General features: G+C 41.4%; 1 protein-coding gene across 1 annotated transcript in view; it reads left to right on the plus strand.

Moving 5' to 3' along the window:
- GPNMB (glycoprotein nmb) overlaps nt 1–20338 on the plus strand; it is a 28181-nt gene extending 7843 nt beyond the window's left edge. The window contains exons 3-11 of the mRNA XM_017526985.2: nt 792–935; nt 3478–3651; nt 6522–6680; nt 6996–7307; nt 12629–12763; nt 14020–14122; nt 15698–15906; nt 18418–18511; nt 19271–20338. Of these exons, the coding sequence (XP_017382474.2) occupies nt 792–935; nt 3478–3651; nt 6522–6680; nt 6996–7307; nt 12629–12763; nt 14020–14122; nt 15698–15906; nt 18418–18511; nt 19271–19430 (1490 nt within the window). The 3' untranslated portion in view covers nt 19431–20338. The remainder of the gene's footprint in view (nt 1–791; nt 936–3477; nt 3652–6521; nt 6681–6995; nt 7308–12628; nt 12764–14019; nt 14123–15697; nt 15907–18417; nt 18512–19270) is intronic.
- Nucleotides 20339–22181: the final 1843 nt, after the last annotated feature.

The raw sequence follows: 22181 nt of genomic DNA on the forward strand, positions 1-22181 counted from the left end.
ACCCAGGAGGCAGAGGTTGCGGTGAGCCGAGATCGCGCCATTGCACTCCAGCCTGGGTAACAAGAGCGAAACTTCGTCTCAAAAAAAAAAAAAGATTCAACCCAAACACCTGCAATTTCCTATTTCAGTAAGTCTTGTAGATGGTAAAGCCTTTTAGATCACATGGCTCACGTCATTTTCACTAACCACAGTGCTCTCATTACCAAGTGGGGAATATTTGGATTTGGCAGTGTTTTCTTAAGCCCAGCACTATCACTTTCTAAGCCACAAGTAAACTTAGAAATTTCCAAATGGGTAGCTCTTGGAATAGTTTGAAGAGTGAGCAGATTTAGCCTTAAATCTATGTAACCAAGCTGGGAATGGGCATCTTCAGAAACCCAGTCACTTCAAAGCCATTTTTATGGTCTCAAAGGTGTGGCTTTTCAGAAATTGAAAATCTTTCTTTTTAGATAAAGGAATGCATCCTTCAACCATTGGTTTTGAGATTTAAAAATGCACACTTTTAAAACTTGTCTCCTTAACCCAACTGAGCTGATTTGTTTAATTATCATAGGTAAATGTTCTTGCTGTGATTAGAGAATTCTTTAACTCGTCTGATTTATTTTGTAATTTATCTTCTAGAGTGTTATACTCTGAAAGCTAAAGTGAGGAATACAAAACATAAATTTAATATATTATAAAGAAGCATATGGGTCCTCTGGTCCTTAATAATAAATTTACCTCTAAATGTTTGTTTATGAATGAAAGGAGAAAGATGCTGGATCATTGAGCCCCACTTTTTTATACCCTAGGAGGCCGTGTGCAGGCGGTCCTGACCAGTGACTCACCAGCCCTCGTGGGCTCAAATATAACATTTGTGGTGAACCTGGTATTCCCTAGATGCCAAAAGGAAGACACCGATGGCAACATAGTCTATGAGAAGAACTGCAGAAATGGTAAGAACACAGTATTCTCCTAAGGTCCTTAGAGACGTAATTTCTAAACCTTAATGGTCACAGGTGCTCCTGTAAGTACAAGATGCTGCTCTCATCCCTTGCCATCGCACTCCACAAGCTGGATGACAGAGAGGGTGAGTGTGTGGTCCTACACAGCCCCTCTATCAACATCAACCTACTGCAGCAAACTGGTGGCTCTGCCCTGCTTGGAGCCCTCTTCCAAAGCCACACCATCAGCCCCTGCTATTCCTTAGTGTCCACTTGATTGGACAGAGAATACCTTGTTGATTCTCATATTTTGCTTTTATTACTTGGAACTCTTTGCTACTCAAAGAATAGCCAATTTGGCCAGGCGTGGTGGCTGACGCCTGTAATCACAGCACCTTGGGAGGCTGACGCAGGCCGATCACCAGGTCAGGAGTTCAAGACCAGCCTGGCAAACATGGTGAAACCCTGTCTCTACTAAAAATACACAAATTAGCCAGGTGTGGTGGCACGTGCCTGTAATCCCAGCCGCTCAGGAAGTTGAGGCAAGAGAATCACTTGAATCCAGGAGGCGGAGGTTGCGGTGAGCTGAGATCACGCCACTGGGTGACAGTTTTGCTCTGTCACCCAGCCTGGGCAATAGGGTGACACTCTGTCAAGGATTTCTTAAGCAAATGCTGTGTAGCTGGCACATGCTAAAATGTGTATATTTTGGTTTTTCTTTGCCCTTAGTGAAAGAAATAAGCTCTCTGTCCATGTTAAAGACAACCAATGGCGCAAATATATCAAGGGAAATTATCTTGGTAGAATGGTACATGTTCAAAAAATGGAGTTAATTATTGAGATTCTTCAGTCAGTAACAAGGCTATTTAATAATGCACTTATGATCTGATTTTGTTATTTAGAACTTTTATTAAGCTGTCAATATATTCATTCTTTATTAATTTTTTATCTTCCTGTGAGGAAAACATTCAATTCTTTATGGAAAGTATTTTATGTTTAACAAGAATTAAGCATTTAATATTTTGTAACATTTTTCTCACCTTTTTTGAAACAACTGTTTTTTGTTTTGGGTTTTGTTTTTGTTTTTGTTTTGTTTTGTTTTGAGACGGAGTTTTGCTCTGTCACCCACCTGGAGTGCAGTGGCACAATCTTGGCTCACTGCAACCTTCACCTCTGGTGTTCAAGTGATTCTCCTGCCTCACCCTTCCAAGTAGCTGGGATTACAGACATGCATCACCATGCCCAGCTAATTTTTGTATTTTTAGTAGAAATGGGGTTTCACTATATTGGCTAGGCTGGTCTCAAACTCCTGACCTCAGATGATCTACCCACCTCGGCCTCCCAAAGTTCTGGGATTACAGTTGTGAGCTACCGCGCCTCGCCAGTAGCTCTATTTTTAGTTTTTTGAGGAACCTCCATACTGTTTTTATTGATACATGATAATCATACATATTTCTGGGGTACATGTGATACTTTGATACATGCATACAATTTATGGTGATCAAATCAGGGTGATTGGGATATCCATCACCTCAAACATTTATCATTTCTTTGTGTTGAGAGCATTCCAGATCTTTCTCTTTTTTCCTTTTTTTTTTAAGAGTCTGTGACACTGTGTCACTCTGTGACCCAGGCTGGAGTGCAGTGGCACGATCTCACTGCAACCTCTGCCTCCCAGGTTCAAGCGATTCTCCTGCCTCAGCCTCCCAAGTAGCTGGGATTATAGGCACGTGCACCACACCCGGCTAATTTTTGTATTTTTAGTAGAGACAGGGTTTCACTATGTTGGCCAGGCTGGTCTTGAACTCTTGACCTCAAGTGATCCACCTACCTCGGTCTCTCAAAGTGCTGGGATTACAGGTATGAACCACTGGGCCCAGCTCAAATCTTTCTTCTAGCTGTTTTGAAATATACAATAAATTGTTGTTAACTACAGTCATCTGTCATATCTGCTTCTCTCCATATAACTACAACCGTATATAGATATAGGATAGCAATATCTATCTATCTTTATCTAGAGAGGTAAAGAGGGATTTTAAAAATCATTTAAAGCACCAAAAATAGCCCCCCAAAAATATACATACCTTGATTGGGGTGATCATGGTGTCATGGCTGTGTAGGAAAACGCTCTTATTCTAAGACATGTGTGCGGAAGTCTTTACGAATAAATAGTCATGAGGTCAAATGTGTCAGGAAAAAAACCAGCAGATAGAATGTGTCCAAATAGAAAGATAAAGTATCTCTCAGTTTGATTTGAATAGGATTTTGATTTTGAAACCTGATAGGAAGAAAAATAAGTTAAACGATACCTCTACATTGGACTTGCCTGAATAATTGCTTTGTGTAGAACTTTCATTGAAATATAGCATATTCAGAAAAGTGCACAAACCGAAGGCATACCATTGGGTGAGTTCTACATAGTAAGTGTTTAGTTCTCTAACTACTTTTAAACTAGTTATGAAAAAATGCAAAAAAGTGTTTAATTCAGTGATGCATGCACATTGAGTTTTCTGAGCCCAGATAACACTCATGGTTGGTTTCCTTCTCTGTTTAGAGACTGGTTTATCTGCTGATCCATATGTTTACAACTGGACAGCATGGTCAGAGGACAGTGACTGGGAAAATGGCACCGGCCAAAGCCATCATAACATCTTCCCCGATGGGAAACCTTTTCCTCACCACCCCGGATGGAGAAGATGGAATTTTGTCTACGTCTTCCACACACTTGGTTGGCTTTTTCAAACTGCTAAGCTTCTTCTTTACCTTTCCTTAAAATTTCAAACTTCTCTTTTCTTATTCTGTAATTAAGAATGATAACACTAAGAGTTAATAACAGTTACCCTGCTAACTTTCCTTAGCATGGGTTGACAGTGTGAGATAAAAATGAAATCTTCGTTAAACCTTGCCAGATCTCCATGACACTGAAGAATTAAAAAGAGAGAAAAACAAAAAGATTAAGCTCTTTTTCAAAAAACCAAAACTATTTAATTTTTTTCTACCTAAAACCATAACAAGATGGGTGAAGTGGCTCACACCTATAATCCCAGCACTTTAGGAGGCCAAGGCAGGCAGATTACCTGAGGTCAGGAGTTCAAGACCAGCCAGGACAACATGGCAAAACCCCATCTCTACTAAAAATACAAAAATTAGCCTGGTGTAGTGGTGGGCGCCTATAATCCCAGCTACTTGGGAGGCTGAGGCAGGAGAATTGCTTGAATCCCAGTGATAGATGTTGCAGTGAGCCAAGATTGTGCCATTACACTCCAGCCTGGGCCACAGAGCAAGTCTCTGTCTTAAAGAAAAAAAAAAAAAAGAATGGCACATAGATGAGCATTTGTTGATTTATTCTTTGGGTTTTTTATGTTCTCAAAAATTTTTAAGATTTAAAGAGGCATGTGCTATTTATTTGTAGGGAATCCTAAGAAAAGGTACAAATAAAAAATAAAAATTATCCATAATTTTTCTTAACATCTTTTTCTTGAATTGTAAAAAAAATTATCCACAATTAACATCAGAGATTATCATTGTTAATATTATGGTGTTTTCTTTGCTAGTATTTATTAAGCTCATTATTAAGATCACATACACATTTTTGCTTACTATCATGAGCATTTGATACTATGATTTTTAAAATTTTCATACATTATTTTAATGGCTGCATAATATTCCATTGTGCAGAAATAAAATAACTACTGTTCTGCTTTGACCTGGCCCACTCGGTCTTTTTTTAAATTACAAATGGTATTCATTTTGCTTTATTATTGGGGAAATGATTACTTTTAGGAGGAGCATATTTAGGTTATTATTAATTAGGCTGCTAAATTCTTAGTTTAAAACGTCACCAGGTGCCACCTGGTACTGAGTATTTGAAAACTGCTACCAATTGAGCAGCCTCCAGATTTCTAAATGTTTCCTCTTTCATCACAAATTAGAGAGAGTTCCTCTTCCTTCAATTATTTACAAATCGGGACAAAATATTAACAATACATACCCATTGAACAGAGTATAAGCTATGTCAGATATAATGCTCATCTATCTAAATCAATTGCCTTAAAGCTGACTTACTTTTCACTACCATTATGACCCTGTCAGCCAACTCACCAAACATTATTTCTTGTCACTCTCATGACAGAATTCTGACAGTTTGCATGGAATCGCTTATATTCACTAACACTCCTGGACTCTTTGGCCTAGTAAACATCCCAGTAACTTAACTAGATCAAAAACATGTATTTAAAATCAACCTTCAGCCTGGAAATTGCTCTATTTGTCTAACAAGACTGTCTTGAATTTCTGTCTTCTACCGAGGTCTCAGAGTTCACTGATATTCTCCCTCAATTAAGTATGGTCTCACCTCTCAGACCTGGAACTAACATTTTCCTCACGAATAACCTCTGAGAGACACCCCTTCCCCTTATAACTTCTGATGGAACTATCCCTGCATCTCAAGGTGAAGGAGGATTCCAAATCACACACTGCTCAAGAGACCAGTGTGTTTTTCTCACACGTTTGACGGTGTGATAAACGGGGTCCTGAAACAACCTGGTCTCGAAAGCATTCCACCTAAGATACCTAGGCAGTGACAGGTCTAAGCCAGGCCCCCTGACGGAATTAGAAAGTTCTTCATTTGGGAATGCTAGCAAGAGGAGGTACAGGTTTTTAAAATTTGTTTAAATGTCTTGAGCCCTGAAGCAGAGGAATTACTTCCACCTGTTAGCTAGTAGCATGGAGAGTTGGAGAAAGGAAAGAAATGACTCAGGGGTGTGCTAGGAAAGTGCCTGTGGAACCACTCCATTCTTTTTTATCTCATCCTCTATTTCATCACTTACTGGTTGTTTTTTGGTTGTTTGTTCGTTTTTGTTTTTTTGAGATGGCATTTCACTCTTGCTGCCCCGGCTGGAATGCGATGATGCAATCTCGGTTCATTGCAAACTCCACCTCCTGGGCTCAAGCTATTCTCCTGCCTCAGCCGCTGGGATTACAGGCACGCACCACCACGCCAGGCTAATTTTTTTTTTCTTTATTAGAGTTGGGGTTTCTCCATGTTGGTCAGGTTGGTTTCGAACTGACGACCTCAGATGATCTGCCCGCCTCAACCTCCCAAAGAATTACTGTATTTTTATAATACAAATACTATTAGGAGATGGAGGATACCAGTCCCCTTTTAAAAAGCCATTTAACAATATAGGGAAATAGTAACAAAAATGAGGTAGGTTTTCGGATAAATAATTTTTTTTAAGTCTTCTGGACACCTCATCATTATATTAAATGTATTTTCTTTGGGGAAAACATGTATTTCAGGTGTCATATTACTTAACATGAAAAGTATTTGTAAACTAAAGGCTAATTGTTTTATCCCATAAACAGTTTTTTTCATTTTAATCAACCATATACAATTACATGCATGTAACTGTGGGTTTGTTTTATAAGATTTTACATTAAAATGAGCACCATCTCCCTTTCTGAAGCAGCACTGTAGGCCCCCTATTTTCTCTCCTCCGAGCAATCTATAAATGGTGGCAGCTGGTCTTTAAGGAACAACTTCCTATAATGAAGATGTCATGCAGCCAATAACTAAAAACTTCCATCCTCCCAAAGGTCGGTATTTCCAGAAATTGGGAGGATGTTCAGTGAGAGTTTCCATGAACACAGCCAATGTGACACTGGGGCCTCAACTCATGGAAGTGGCTGTCTATAGAAGACACCGACTGGCATATGTTCCCATCGCACAAGTGAAAGATGTGTACGTGGTAACAGGTGAGTGGTGTGCACTCAGGATGAGGCACTTTATTCTGTTGACGTCAATGGATTTAAAAAGAGTTAAGGCCATGTGTTCGGGGTTAGGTTACAATTTATCTGGGCCCTGCCTAAGCTTGTATATCTAATTAGTTGTAGTTCATCTGTTTTCCAGAATAGCTTGGGGAAACCCCAGAAAACTTGCATATGAAAAGGAAAATAATGCTAGAGTATCCCTCATTTTGCTATTTTAACTGAAAAGCATAATCAAAGCCCACCATGTACAATCAAGCAATCATGCATTCTTTCTTTCTTTTTGGGGGGTGTATCTTTTAGATCAGATTCCTGTATTTGTGACTATGTCCCAGAAGAACGATCGAAATTCATCTGATGAAACCTTCCTCAAAGATCTCCCCATTATGTTTGACGTTCTGATTCATGATCCTAGCCACTTCCTCAATTATTCTACCATTAACTACAAATGGAGCTTCGGGGATAATACTGGCCTGTTTGTTTCCATGAATAATACCGTGAATCACACGTATGTGCTCAATGGAACCTTCAGCCTTAACCTCACTGTAAAAGCTGCAGCACCAGGACCTTGTCCGCCACCGCCTCCCAGACCTCCAAAACCCACCCCTTCTTCAGGTAAGGTTTCCCAGTGATCTTTGAGGGGAGTTCCTTAATGTCTAACAAAATATTTACGTAGGTCATACTGTGAAATCCCTTCTTAGGGGGATATTGTAGCGACTCTGCAGTGATTCCATTTTGTACCTGTTGATTTTTTAAAGCCAGTTTATCACCATGTTACACCTATAGAACACAGAAGAAGGGAGAATGTATTTCAAGTCACTTTGCAAATAGAATTCAGTGACTCGTAGAAAGCTCTTTGACCCTCCTCATGTGCACTGGCCCCTGCTGTGTGTACACACTCTCCCCTCTTCTAACCTGTCACATTTTTGTTTATCTGCCATTTTTTAAGCAGATAAACAAAAATGAGAAGGCACACTGGCTATGAGAAGGCACACCGGCCCCTCGTAAACGATCAGGCCCTTTCTACTTTGCTTCCTCTCCCTCACTAATTTCTTTCCCTACCCTGCCCCCACCCACCTAGTGTCCATGAAAACACAGCTGTACTTGAAGGCAATTTCCAAATGGCCTGAGAAAGAATGCAGCTTGAGAGTATTTCTGGTGGAGAAATAAATGCATATAAGTCATGGTTAATTGAACACTACCCTGTATTAATAGTCTGGGGACCTTCATGAAGTCCTTAAGAGTCTACTTTGGGAAGCAGTGGCTTCCATCTCATTCCCCACGCTACCCCATGCCATCACCACCACTTCCCCACTGGGCCAGTTGCACTCGGCACCCCAGGAACCCGGGGATAGCAATAGGCTGACATCCTCTCACTGGTCACAAGAGGGCGCCATGGACCAAGCCCATGATGGTCCATCATGACCTCTGGGGCTTCTTGTTTTTGCAAAAACCTCTTAGTTATAAATAATAAACTTTTACAATAAAATGTTAGCAATAAAATGAGAGCTTGCTAAATCAAGCATATCTAAGTTAAAATAACATGTTATCACTAATTTTGATTATCTCAAAAATATTTTAAATTACAAAACTTATATATGTTCCCTAGTAAAGATTAAAACAATATAGACGTCTAGAGTAAAAAGCAAAAGCCCCCACTCATACTCTCCTCCCAAGAGTTAAACCCTGTTAATAATTGGGAGGATTCCTTTCCAGATCTTTTCCTATGCATTTATAAACATGCTATATATACACATAAGGTTTGTTGTTTTGGTTATATAAATGGGTTCAAGCTATACATATTGTTTTACAAATTTTTTCAAATTTAACAAGTTTTTTCATAATTTAACAAGGATTGTTGACATCTTTCCATTGTTAATACATATAAATCTATTTCACTTTATCCAATGGCTGCATGGTGTTCCATAGAGTGTATCTACTATAATTTATTTCAATATTCTCTCTTTCTTTTCTTTTTTCTTTTTTTTTTCTGAGACAGGGTCTTGTTCTGACACCCAGGCTGGAGTGCAGTGGCACAATCTGACCTCACTGCAACCTCTACCTACTGGGCTCAAGTGATCCTCCTGCCTCAGCCTCCCGAGTGGCTGGAACTACAGGCATGCACAACCATGATCAGCTAATTTTTGTATGTTTTAGTAGAGATGGTGTTTTCCCATGTTGCCCAGGCTGGTCTCCAACTCCTGAGCACAGGTGATCCACCCACCTCAGCCTTCCAAAGTGCATATAAGGCATGATTGATTCAATGCCACCCTGTATTAATAGTCTGAGACACAGATTATAGGCATGAGCCACGGTGCCCGGCCCACCATTCTCATATTGATGGATGATTAGATTAATCCTAATTCCAACAACAACAATAACTGTATTGAACAACTTTACACATACAGCTTCATTCTAGCAATCCTTTAGAAATAATTTATTTAGCTATAAATATTAATAATCTTCTTTACAAATAAGAGGACCATGTGTAAAATTCAAAATAAATTTCAGTTGCCTTTAATGTTTAGAAGTTCCAGAATGGTGGCTGGGTGTGGTGGCTTACGCCTGTAATCCCAGCACTTTGGGAGGCTGAGGCAGGCGGATTACTTGAGGTCGGGAGTTCAAGACCAGCTGGACAAACATGTAGAAACCCTGTCTCTACTAAAAATACAAAATTAGCCAGGCATGGTGATGCATGCCTGTAGTCCCAGCTACTCAGGAGGCTGAGACAGGAGAATCACTTGAACCCAGGAGGCGGAGGTTGCGGTAAGCTGAAATCACGCCATTGCACTCCAGCCTGGGCAACAAGAGCAAAACTCTGTCTCGAAAAAAAGAAGTTCCAGATTGGTAAAAGACTTAATGTTAGGTTGTTTAATGTTAGTCTATTTTGAATTGCATTTTTATTAAACTAGCTTGTTTTTCCTAGAAACTATTTATATCATAGCATTTGTAAAAAATATATTTGAAGCTACAAAAAATTAGCCGAGCATGCCTGTAATCCCAGCTACTTGGGAGGCTGAGGCAGGAGAATCGCTTGATTCTGGGGGGGCAGAGGTTGCGGTGAGCCAAGATTGCGCTACTTCACTCTAGCCTGGGCAACAAGAGCAAAACTTCATCTAAAAAAAAAAGGAAGTGTTAAATCAACCATTGTCAACCCCAAAATGCCTTAAACCAGCTATTAGGGAGAACACAGAGGGATGTTTCTAAAAGGGGTCCCTTCTAGGGCGCATTTCTAGCTATACAGCCCATATTAAAGGGCTTGAATGACTGAGCATTATATTATTGTTTGGCAAAAAAATTATGTTCTTTCTTCTTTGGTAAGTGGCTTCATAATAATGCACAGCCAAAAATAGAAAACAAATGCAAATGCCGGAGTGAGGCAGAAGCAAGTTGAAGAGGTGACGCAGGGAGATGGAGTTAAATCCCAAGACAGATGCGTGTGTGCTATTTTTAAGCCACAGAATTCTCTTTCCTTAGCTAACAGTGCGGTAGTTCATTTTTCAGACTTGTGAACAAATCTGGAAAGGAAAAAAAAAACCTTTTGTAAGACCGATACTGATTACTGTAATACTCTCTCTATATATAAAATAACATCATATCATGTGGCACTTTCCTACTTTCACAGAGAATTAAGAGCTCTCACGTCATTATTTGGGCAACAGGGACATAAATACTGAATTAAGGATGAAGCTGATCTTTCTCTTCTGTCTTTTAAGGTGTGCATTTCTCTCCATTAGCCCTTGAATTGTACCTTGACTTTATAATTTTATAGACACAATGTTTGCAAAGCTCCATAGCTCCATGTGCTTTTTTGTTTTGTTTTTGTTTTTTGTTTTTTTGAGACTGAATCTCACTCTGTCGCCCAGGCTGGAGTGCAATGGTGCAATCTCTGCTCACTGCAACCTCTGCCTTCCAGGTTCAAGTAATTCTCCTGCTTCAGCCTCCCTAGTAGCCAGGACTAAAGGCAATACAAACCACCATGTCTGGCTAATTCTTTTGTATTTTTAATGGGACTCAGTTTCAACATGTTGGCCAGGCTGGTCTTGAACCCCTGACCTCAAGTGATCCATCCACCTTGGCCTCCCAAAGTGCTGGAATTACAGGTGTGAGCCACTGTGCCCGGCCTCCATATGTATTTTATAAGCATTCTATCTAAGGTAGAGTCATGGGCTTCTATTATTTCATCATTTTTAAGAAAATACGTTTTTTGTTTTTTTTTTGAGACGGGGTCTCGCTCTTGTTACCCAGGCTGGAGTGCAATGGCACGATCTCGGCTCACCGCAACCTCCGCCTCCTGGGTTCAGGCAATTCTCCTGCCTCAGACTCCTGAGTAGCTGGGATTACAGGCACGCGCCACCAGGCCCAGCTGATTTTTTGTATTTTTAGTAGAGACGGGGTTTCACCATGTTGACCAGGATGGTCTCGATCTCTTGACGTCGTGATCCACCTGCCTCGGCCTCCCAAAGTGCTGGGATTACAGGCGTGAGCCACCACGCCCGGCCGAGAAAATAAGTTTTATTTCGTTTTTAGTACTGAAGCATATGCAGAGCAAGAGAAGCTTTATTTTAAAATATGGCAGGGTTATGATTCCGTGTTCTAACTTGACAGCTAAATTCTGCCTGTCGAGAACTTCAAAAGAAGAAGTTTTGCGGTTTTCTGGAGAAGAGCTACTGAACTTGAATGCCCTGCACAAACAATCCTATCACCATAGAATAGAGCATTTGAACAGACAGAATGACTGTCTTGTCATTTCCAGAGGACCAATGTGAAAGTCAAGGAATATTTCCAAGAGGCTGCCACAGGCCTCCCTGCTGATAAACCACTGCCTTAGATCTAACACAATGTTTGGGCCTCTCTGGGCTTTACCTGAGCAGCATTTCCCAAAGTGTGTGTGGTGGAGCACTTGTTTCTGAACCTGTTCTGAGAACTGCGCTGAGAAGCCTGTTCTGGTCCCAGGGAGATCACAGGGAAGTTCACCCACTGACGGATCTGAGAAGCCCTGGAGAAATCTCCCAGCCAGCTTCACTCACTTGTCACTGAGTTAAAGATGCAGCTCTTAAGAGGTTTTGATGCCCTTCCCCAAGACTGAGTCCACTTCACATGTCTTTTGCAATGAAAAAGAAGATAAGATTGTATTTTCAGTATCATTATTTTCTTTCTAGACTTTTTATCTTGCTAAAGGAGCAGCGACATCTTAATTAGATCCTGTTAAATTGTAACTAATAGAACATTAGAGTCTTTGCTTTAATTATATTCAAGACTTATTTTTCAAAAATGCTTTGTATTTCCTCCCTTCCTTCCTCACACCTCTGTTAATCACAGTAAGACTTTCAGAATTTAAGCTTTGGAGCTGTGAGACATTCAAACAGGGAAAGAATGACCTTTTCCTATATTACTAGAAGATGGAAACTGAGATTTATTAAGTACTCCCTCTGCAGCAGTGATGATCAGCAGGTTTTATATACTTTATCTCCTTTAAGTTTCATAGTTCAGCCCCCAGAGGACAGTAAGTGTTGTTCTTATTTTACAGATGAGCAAATAGAGGCAAAAATAGATTAAATGATGTGCCTATGAGCTCAAACAGCTAAAGACAAGGAGAGCTGGAATTTGAGCCCAGAATACCTCCTTCCAAAATTAAAATATAACTTCATCTATTATGGCCAGGTTTATTTCTTCATGACCATTGTATCACACATTTTAATACAGCTTCAACCTTTTATTTTCTTCTTGTGTTAACACAAAATGTGGGATTATGCTTACTTACATAATTTAGCAATTATAATACCTTATAGCTCTCACATCTGTGTGAATTATGGCACATTTAGTTCAAATTTCTATAGCAATTTCATAGTATAGTATTCCTGATATTTTTCTAAAGAGGAAATGACAAACGTTTAGATTTTTTATTCTATCATGTATATCTTTTACATTCCTAGCAACTACTCTGAAATCTTATGACTCAAACACCCCAGGACCTGCTGGTGACAACTCTATAGAGCTGAGTCAGATTCCTGATGAAAACTGCCAGGTTAACAGATATGGTCACTTTCACGCCACCATCACAATTGTAGGTAAGGCTGAAGACAAGGACTGGTGAGAAAGGTTGCTAGACTCTACCTAGGGTTACCTGTTCTCTTTGCTAATTCTGAAGGGGTGGAGGTAGGTGGTAGGGATACCCCTCTCCTTGTCTAAGGTGACACCACACATGCAAGAGCAAAGACACTACTCATTTCTAGATTCCCACCTGCCTCCCTGGCCTTCCTTCCACATCCTGGTGGAAATGAGACTTCTGTGAAGTCCACATACTAATGAGCCAGGCCTGGGCCTGTATCCCATCTCTGCAGCCCAGCCATCTGAATGGGGTATATAGGGTAAAGGAAGGCTAGCATCACATTCTCGCAACTTCCACTGTCTTCCCCTAGTTAATTTTCACAAAGTCACACTTGTATGTGAAGAGGGGAAAGAGCAAGCTACCACACATGGCTGTACATTTGGGCACAGCCCTAAGGCATCCAACAGAGAAGACAGATGGGAACTGAAGCCCAACCTGTGCTCGCTGGTTCTGGGAGTGAGGTTGGAAGTGGAAGCCCAAGCAGTGTCCCCTGAGTCCGAGCCACCCAGTAAGCTGGCCAAAGCCTGAGCCTGGGGCTGTGTCCACCCAGGATTACCCTTTCCTGAAACACCGTCCAAGATAGAGTGCTACTTTCTGATGCACACAGAGGCTCTAGAAACAAAAATCTAGGTTGGGTTGAAAAACAGTTCAGTTTGACTTTGAAAATGCTGCATGGATACGTATCCTAAGCTATGGGGGTAGACTCCTGGATGTGACGTGTTTCTGTATGGCAAGAAGGCTGTCTTCCTTTTTTAATGTTTTTACTTTCTGATGTATTAAGAGCTTTACCTTAGTCCATTCAGGCTTCTATAACAGAATTCCATAGACTGGTGGCTTATAAACAAACAGCAGGAATTTCTCATAGTTCTAGAGGTTGAGAAGTCCCAGGTCAAGGCACTATCACATTCACTGTCTGGTGACGGCCACTTCCTGGTTCACAGATGGCAGATGGCAGTCTTCTGTGTCCTCACGCAGTGGAAGAGGCGAAAGGCTCTCTGGGGTCTCCTTCATAAGGGCATTAATCCCACTCATGAAGGCTTCACCCTCAAAATCCAACCACCTCCCACAGGCCCTGGCTTGTAATACTATCTTCTTGGGTTCAACATATGAATGTTGGGGGTACCCAAACATTCAGTCTATAGGAGAGTGATTGTTTAGCTTGGTTTGATTTCTGTTGTATTTTGATGTGTTTTTCTCTGGGGGTTATTTTGTTAGAGGGAATCTTAGAGGTTAACATCATCAAGATGACAGACATCCTGATGCGGGCGCCGCAGCCTGACAACTCCCTGATAGACTTGGTCGTGACCTGCCAAGGGAGGTGAGTACATTATCTCCAACAGAGGCATGGGTCAAGTGAGGTCCCCAAGTCTGAACAAAGGCACTGACTACCAGTTACCCCTTTTAAGTTGATTTGAATTCCTATTTACTGGTAACCCTAGACAGGAAGGGCCCTAGGAGGTGCTATCAAGCACACACGTGTTTTGCTACAGTTGAGAAATTAAGAAACCTTTAACAATCAAGTTGAACAATAATTATAATAACTGAACACTTATTACATTCTTTTTTTTTCTTTTTTTTTTTTTTTTGGTACACAGGGAAATTACTATATTCTTAACACCTTACACCTGTTATCATATTGAATCCTCATGACAATCCTATGAGCCTCCCCATTTTACAGATGAGGCAAATGAGGCCCCCAGTGATCACAAAATGTGCCTACCGATGGAAGGCTGGTAGCCAGAAGAGTGTGGCTCATAGGAGCGCTGTTAAGCTCCTGGGAATTTGTCTGTGCTAACATTATTACCAACGCCTGATAATCCTCTCTCTCAGAATTTACAAAGCTCTTTCCAATTTGTTATGTAGTTTGGTTTCCTATGATTTGGTCATGACTGTATGTAATAAGCTAAATATAAATGAATGAATATATAGATACTATATCGGTTAAATGTACATTAACAAATGATTTAATTTGTTAATGTATATTTAGTTTATATATATATATATATATATATACATGTATATATATATATATATACACATACATAAAACCTAATTAAAATATATGTGTGTGTGAATACATAAAGTAATCAAGAGAATGAGGTGATATGAAGATGTGGCCTTATTTTGTATGAAAGAAGAGGTAAGAAGCTGTCCACCTTGGGAGAGGACCAGAATGAGGGTGAGGGTGGTAGAAAATAGAGTGAGAGCTGATCCAGGGAGTGGAGCTGCTGTGGGAGGCCCGGCTGGTGAGAAGATGGACTGTCCCCCATATCAGGCCCCGTCCCACCAGCCCAACATCAGAGCCTGGTCTCTCCATCCAAGAAGGCTGCCCAGGAGTGAGATAGTGGTCAGGACAGCAATGGCAGGTAGCCTAGCATCAAGGATAGATGAATCAAACCTCTTCTGTTCAAGTCCCAGCCCCTCTCCTGGCAGCTTGTACAACTTGAACTCATTAATCTCTCTCCCTGAGCTGGTTTGTCATCTGTTAAATGGGATAATATTATTTTCTTCAAAAAGCTATTGAGAGGGGCCGGGCGCAATGGCTCATGCCTGTAATCCCAGTACTTTGGGAGGCTATAATCCCAGCACATTAGGAGGTTGAGGCAGGTGGATCACCTGAGGTCAGGAGTTCTCCCTGGGGGAGATCTTATTTTTCTCCTCCACCCCAGGGCCTCGCTTTCCTGAAGATGCAGAGGATGGTATAGGTCAGCACACAGGCTTCCTTAAGAGTAAATGTTAAGACTAACAATTTGGCATCTTATAGTTTGAGTAACAATGAGGCAGAATTCAATTTCGTAGAATTGTAATGACCTTCCCCTTGTAAAATGGGTCTGACCTTCCTCTCTCCCCGTCTCTGTGCCCTGCGCACCCTCGCCCACCTCCCCTGTGGCAGCCTTCCCACTGAGGTCTGTACCATCATTTCTGACCCCACCTGTGAGGTCGCCCAGAACACCGTCTGCGACGCTGTGGACGTGGATGAGACGTGTCTGCTGACTGTGAGACGAGCTTTCAGTGGGTCTGGGACATACTGTGTGAACCTCACCCTGGGGGATGACACAAGCCTGGCTCTCACAAGCACCCTGATTTCTGTTCCTGACAGAGGTGAGGTTTGTTTTATGACCATCCAAGCATTTCATATTGCAGGTAAAGTGTGTATCCAATGCTAAAGCTATTTAGGCCTTTATTGTCAGTGTTTAATTTTATTTCAGTGCAAAATTCGTTGAACTCTTACTAATCAGGATTTGAGAACTGGCATTATAATCCAACAGCAAATCTACTTAGGGAAGTGATGAGACATCCAGTGAAATAATGGCCAAAGAAAAGCCTTTTGATGAAAAAAAAACAAAAACAAAAACTCAGCTGTGACCATGAACCAGTAACAACGGATATGATCACTGCATGCTTGAGCAGATTTTTATTTCAAGGAGAAAGTATAAAGGCCAATATCAAAAAGTAACAGTGTTCTCCAATGAGAACAACAGCAAAGGAGAGGCTGACATTTTCATGAAAATCTACCTGTGCAAAAATATGACGCCTGGAAGAGAAATGAGACACAATATAAACTTACCATGTATCCTCTCTTTCCCTTCCCAAATTCCACCGAGCATTACACGACACAGTAACAAAGCAACTTACTATACCTCACATCTTCACCAGAAAAACTACTCTTTGCCCTCCTAATGCTCGGAAAGGTACAATGTTAACAAAGAAGGCAAAAGAATTTCATTTAGAAATTTGCATTTACTGGTGGCATCCAACTTCCCCCAACCCCTAAATTCGGGCTCTACCCTAATGGCCCTAGCTGAATGTCACAATAATCAACTTTGTTGTGATATGACTTGTGGCTTAGAAGAAGTGCTACATGGTAGGATGAAAGGGAAAGGTTAAGTTGTGTACACATGACAGTGGCGGTCCCCAACCTTTCTGATACCAGGGACCTGTTTCGTGGAAGATAGTTTTTCCACGGAATGGGGATGGCAGGGGGATGGTTCCGGGATGAAACTGTTCCACCTCAGATCATCAGGCATTAGTTAGATTCTCTAAAGGAGCATGCAGCCTAGATCCCTCGTATGTGCAGTTCACAACAGGGTTTGCACTCTGCTGAGAATCTAATGCTGCCGCTGAGCTGAGAGGAGGCGGTGCTCAGGCAGTAATGCTCAGTCGTTGGCTGCTCACCTCCTGCTGTGGGGCCCGGTTCCTAACAGGTGAAGGACCCCGTACTGGTACTGGGCCACGGTCAGGGGTTGGGGACCCCTGCATTAAAGCACTCACTTCACTCCTTAATTTGAGTATTGTCAGATACAATCTAATAGCTAATTCACTTATAACTCCTTTGGACTTGAAGCCTATCTCATAAGGTAAAATGTTCTAAAACATGTATTTCTGGCCACAAAAACACACAAACAAAAACATATATTTCTAGCCAGGTGTGGTGGCTCATGCCTGTAATCCTAGCACTTCAGGAGGCTGAAGCAGGGGCAGATCACTTGAGGTCAGGAGTTCCAGACCAGCCTGGCCAACATGGTGAAACCCTGTCTCTACTAAAAATACAAAACTTAGCAAGGGGAGGCTGAGACATAGAGAGAGAGACAGAGAGAGAATGAGAGCTCAGAAGGAAGGTTTTTAATTCAATGGGGATTGTAGCTTAATAGCTTGGGTTTCAAAGGCAGAATTTCAGAAATAGATCATTCTTCAAAGGCAAACCTATAGACTTTTAGCTGAAGTGACTTTTACACATCAATTCAATGGGTATTCATGAAGCACCTGCAATTCTTTCAACAAATATCCCTGACCATCTATTCCATGCTCGGCACAGTTCTAGGCACAAGATACAGTTCTAGATAGAGTAGGAACAAGTCCCTGATTCTGTGAACAGTGACAGATATTACAAGGAAAAGTTTAAAGTTGGTAATTTTTTTTGAAGCAGGGTCTCACTCTATTGCCCAGGATGGAGTGCAATAGGGCATTCACAGCTCACTGCAGCCTCAAACTCCTAGGCTCAGGCAATCTTCCCATTTCAGCCTCCAGAGTAGCTGGCACCACAGGCATGCGCCACCATGCCAGGCTAATTTTTTGTAGAGATGGGGGTCTCACTGTGTTGCCCAGGCTGGTCTTGAACTCCTGGACTCAAACGTTCCTCCTGCCTCAGCCTCCCATAGTGCTGGGATTCCAGGCATGAGCCAGGGGGAGGGCACTCCTGTCAGGGGACATGAAGGTCTGAAAGAGCATGGGGAGTATCCACTCCCAGGATTTTTATCACCGGTGGAAGGCAGGTGGTAAGAGAGGAAGCTGGAGGCACAGCCGCCTGATCACAGGAGCCCTTCCCCACAGTGGTGTTCCTGGGTCACCCAAGACCTGAACAGGTGTCTCCAGGACATGACATCGCTACCCCAAGCCCTTACCACAGTGTTCCAGACATGCTGACTCATTCTCTAAATAGAAGATAAGCTGACCCAAAGACTATGTATTATTTAATAGAAAAGATTACTGAAAGCCCAGAGGGAGCCATACATCTTCTGTGACGGCTCCCTTCCTCATTTATTTAATGGCATTATAAGTGGCATGTCCTCTAGGTGGAAGACATAACTAATATGCTCTTGCTTCTGTTTTAAGACCCAGCTTCCCCTTTAAGGATGGCAAATAGTGCCCTCATCTCTGTTGGCTGCTTGGCCATATTTGTCACTGTGATCTCCCTGTTGGTGTACAAGTAAGTTTTTGGTTCCTACACTTTCTATCACTATAGTGTATTGTCAAAAGTGAAAATATCTCTGTGTAATGAGCCATTTTTCCCTTTTTTGCTTCTTTTTTTTTTTTTTTTTTGAGATGAGTTTCACTCTTGTTACCCAGGCTGGAAGGCAATGGCGCGATCTCGGCTCACCGCAACCTCCGCCTCCCGGGTTCAGGCAATTCTCCTGCCTCAGCCTCCTGAGTAGCTGGGATTACAGGCACGTGCCACCATACCCAGCTAATGTTTTGTATTTTTAGTAGAGACGGGGTTTCACTATGTTGACCAGGATGGTCTCGATCTCTTGACATCGTGATCCACCCACCTCGGCCTCCCAAAGTGCTGGGATTACAGGCTTGAGCCACCGCGCCCGGCCCCTTTTTTGCTTTTAAACATTATGTGTGGGGGAGGAAAATCTTCCATTGAACGAAGAATACCAAACTGGCCTGTTAATTTTGCTGTGATTTGCTTTTAATCCTACAAATGCTACCAGATGTCAGTAACTACAAAAGTATGTCAACTTAATTTTAATATGATAATCTGAAATCATAGCAAGCAGGAACATTTCTTGCATGAAGGAGAGTAAATCAATATACTTTCATAAGACACCAGTGTCTTGCCAACTGTCAGTCACGTTAAATGGAATGAATCCTTTTAAACCTGGCATGAAAAAGATTGTGTAAAGTAATATATTTCAACTGAAGGTCTTTTGAAAATAACTAACCAATGGATTGTCTCCAGGAAACACAAGGAATACAAACCAATAGAAAATAGTCCTGGGAACGTGGTCAGAAGCAAAGGCCTGAGTGTCTTTCTCAACCATGCAAAGGCCGTATTCTTCCGGGAAAGCCAGGAAAAGGATCCGCTACTGAAAAACCAAGAATTTAAAGGAGTTTATTAAATTTCGACCTTGTTTCTGAACCTCACTTTTCAGTGTCTTTGATGTGAGATATGCCAGAGTGGCTATTAACCTTTTTTTTCCTAAACATTATTGTAAAATAGATATTATGGTTTGGGGAAGTTGAATTTTTTTATAGGTTAAAGGAAATTTTAGAGATGGGGAGAGGGATTATACTGCAGGCAGCTTCAGCCATGCTGTCAAACTGATAAAAGCAACTTAGCAAGCTTTCTTTCATTATTTTTTATGTTTCACTTATAAAGCCTTAGGTAACCAGTAGGATAGACACACTGTGTCCCAAGAGTAAGGAGAGAAGCTACTATCGCTTAGAGCCTGACCCAGGTTAACTGCAAGGAGAGGCAGGATACTTGCAGCTTTCCATGTAACCATATGCATAAAACCAATGTATTCCAGTTTCAAAGATCACGTTCCAAGCGAACTGAACCCACTTCAGTAAACGTGCATGAGCTCCTGACGGAACAGTAAGAGGGCCAAGCCTTTGGTATCATGTACATGCTTGTTATACTCAGAAGAAATACTACTCTCACAAATGGGTGGGAATATTTTGGTGACAGCCTGCTTTGCTCGGCTGAGTGAAGGCATGATATTCATTCATTCATTTATTCCATGGACATTTAGTGCTTTTTATAAACCAGGTATGATGCTGGGTGCATGGTTCCTGCACTTAGAGGAGTGACACTGTTGTGTATATTTCCGAATTTTTGTACAGTCGGTGCACATATTTGAAATCATTTATTATGATTTTCCAAAGGGTGAGGTCCCTGTTTTTTCATGGCAACTTGATCAGTAAGGATTTCGCCTCTGTTTGTAACTAAAACCATCTACTATACATTAGACATGACATTCTTTTCCTCTCCTTTCTGAAAAATAAAGTGTGGGAAGAGACAAAACCTTGGTATTGTAATTATTTTTCTGATTCATCGTTTGCTTTTCAGTTTCACTTACAGTTGTTTCTTTTTTTTAGTGTCTTTTAGATGAGGGTCTCCCTGTCTCCCTATATTGTCGAAACTGGTCTCAGACTCCTGGCCTCAAAAGATCCTTCTGCCTTAGCATCCCAGAGTGCTAGGATTACAGGAGTGAGCCACTGCACCCAGCCTCAATTTCATTTATAGTTTTTGACAAGTAAAAAGTTGTTTAACAATATCTCATAGATCATTGATAATCTCATAAATATTTTTTACCTAAAAATATATATATACAGAGCCGAGCGCAGTGGCTCACACCTGTAATTCCAGCAATTTGGAAGGCTGAGGCAGGCAGATGGTTTAAGCTCAGCAGTCTGAGCCCAGCTTGAGCAACATGATGAAACTCATCTCTACAAAAAATACAAAAATTAGCCAGGCCTGATGGTACATGGCTATACTCCTAGCTACTCAGGAGGCTGAGGTGGGAGGATCACTTGAGCCCAGGAGGTCAAGGCTGCAGTGAGCCAAGATGGTGCCACTGCACTCTAGCCTGGGCAACAGAGCCAGACTCTGTCTCAAAAAGAAAATATACATACACACACATATCTTTCACATATCTATATATATACACAATCACATCATATGTGACATTTCAAATAAAAGTTTAATGTGTAAATATATATAATCAAATCAATCTAAAATAAGAGATTTTCTAGAAACAATTGTCCTGGACTCTGTGAAATCAGTATCATCTTAAAACTAAAGACAGGGGGTGGAATTCTAGGTCACAGTTTATTAAACTTTTTCCATAAAGAGCTGGGTCTTAAATCTCTTAGACTTTATGGGCCATACAGTCATTGTCGCAACTACTCCACTCTCTCATTGTAGCGTGAAAACAGCCATAGATATTGCATAAATAAAAGAGCCTGGCTGTGTTTCAGCAACAATGTATTTACAAAAACAGGTGGTGGGACAGATTTGGCCCATGGGGCATAGTTTGCCTGTTTTACACTAATAGAGGCAAAATAGACATAGCAACCAAATGCAACTTGAGAATCTACAGTGGATCCTAGCTTGGGGAAAAAACAGCAATGAAAGATATTTATGGTACAACTAGGGAAACTTGAGTACACACTGGATACCAGATGATATTATAGAATTATTGTTAATTTTCTTAAGGGATGGTAAAGGTATTGTTAACATTCAGTCTAGGTCCTTCATTTCCTGGATGACATAGAGGCCAAAAAAATAAAGCTATTTGTTCTAAAATTGCTTCCAAAGAGTGTAAAATTTGCAGAACAAGAATTGTGAGATTTCTCCCCATTTACATGATGACTGTATGGCCATGCTTCTCAACCAGGGGTGACTTTGCCCCCTAAGGGACATTTGGCAATGTTTGGAGACATTTGTGGTTGTCACGACTAGGGTGGGGTACAACTGGCATTCCTGTGATTAGATGCCAGTAATGTTGCCCAGCATCCTACAACCTACAAGACAACTGCCACAACAAAGAATTATTTGGCCCATGATGGGTGCGGTTGCAGCTGCCTGTAATCCCAGCACTTTGGGAGGCCAAGGCGAGTGGATCACCTGAGCTTAGGAGTTTAAGAGCAGCCTGATCAACACAGCAAAACCCCATCTGTACTAAAAATACAAAAATTAGCCAGGTGTGGTGGCGCACACCTATAATCCCAGCTACTCAGGAGGCTGAGGCACGAGAATTGCTTGAATCCGGGAGGCAGAGATTGCAGTGAGCCAAGACTGCACCACTGTACTCCACCCTAGGAGACAGAAGAAGACTCCATCTCAAAAAAAACAAACAAGCAAA

Source organism: Cebus imitator, unplaced genomic scaffold (assembly GCF_001604975.1).
Source record: "Cebus imitator isolate Cc_AM_T3 unplaced genomic scaffold, Cebus_imitator-1.0 Scaffold45, whole genome shotgun sequence".
In the NCBI taxonomy this organism is placed as follows: Eukaryota; Metazoa; Chordata; class Mammalia; order Primates; family Cebidae; genus Cebus; species Cebus imitator.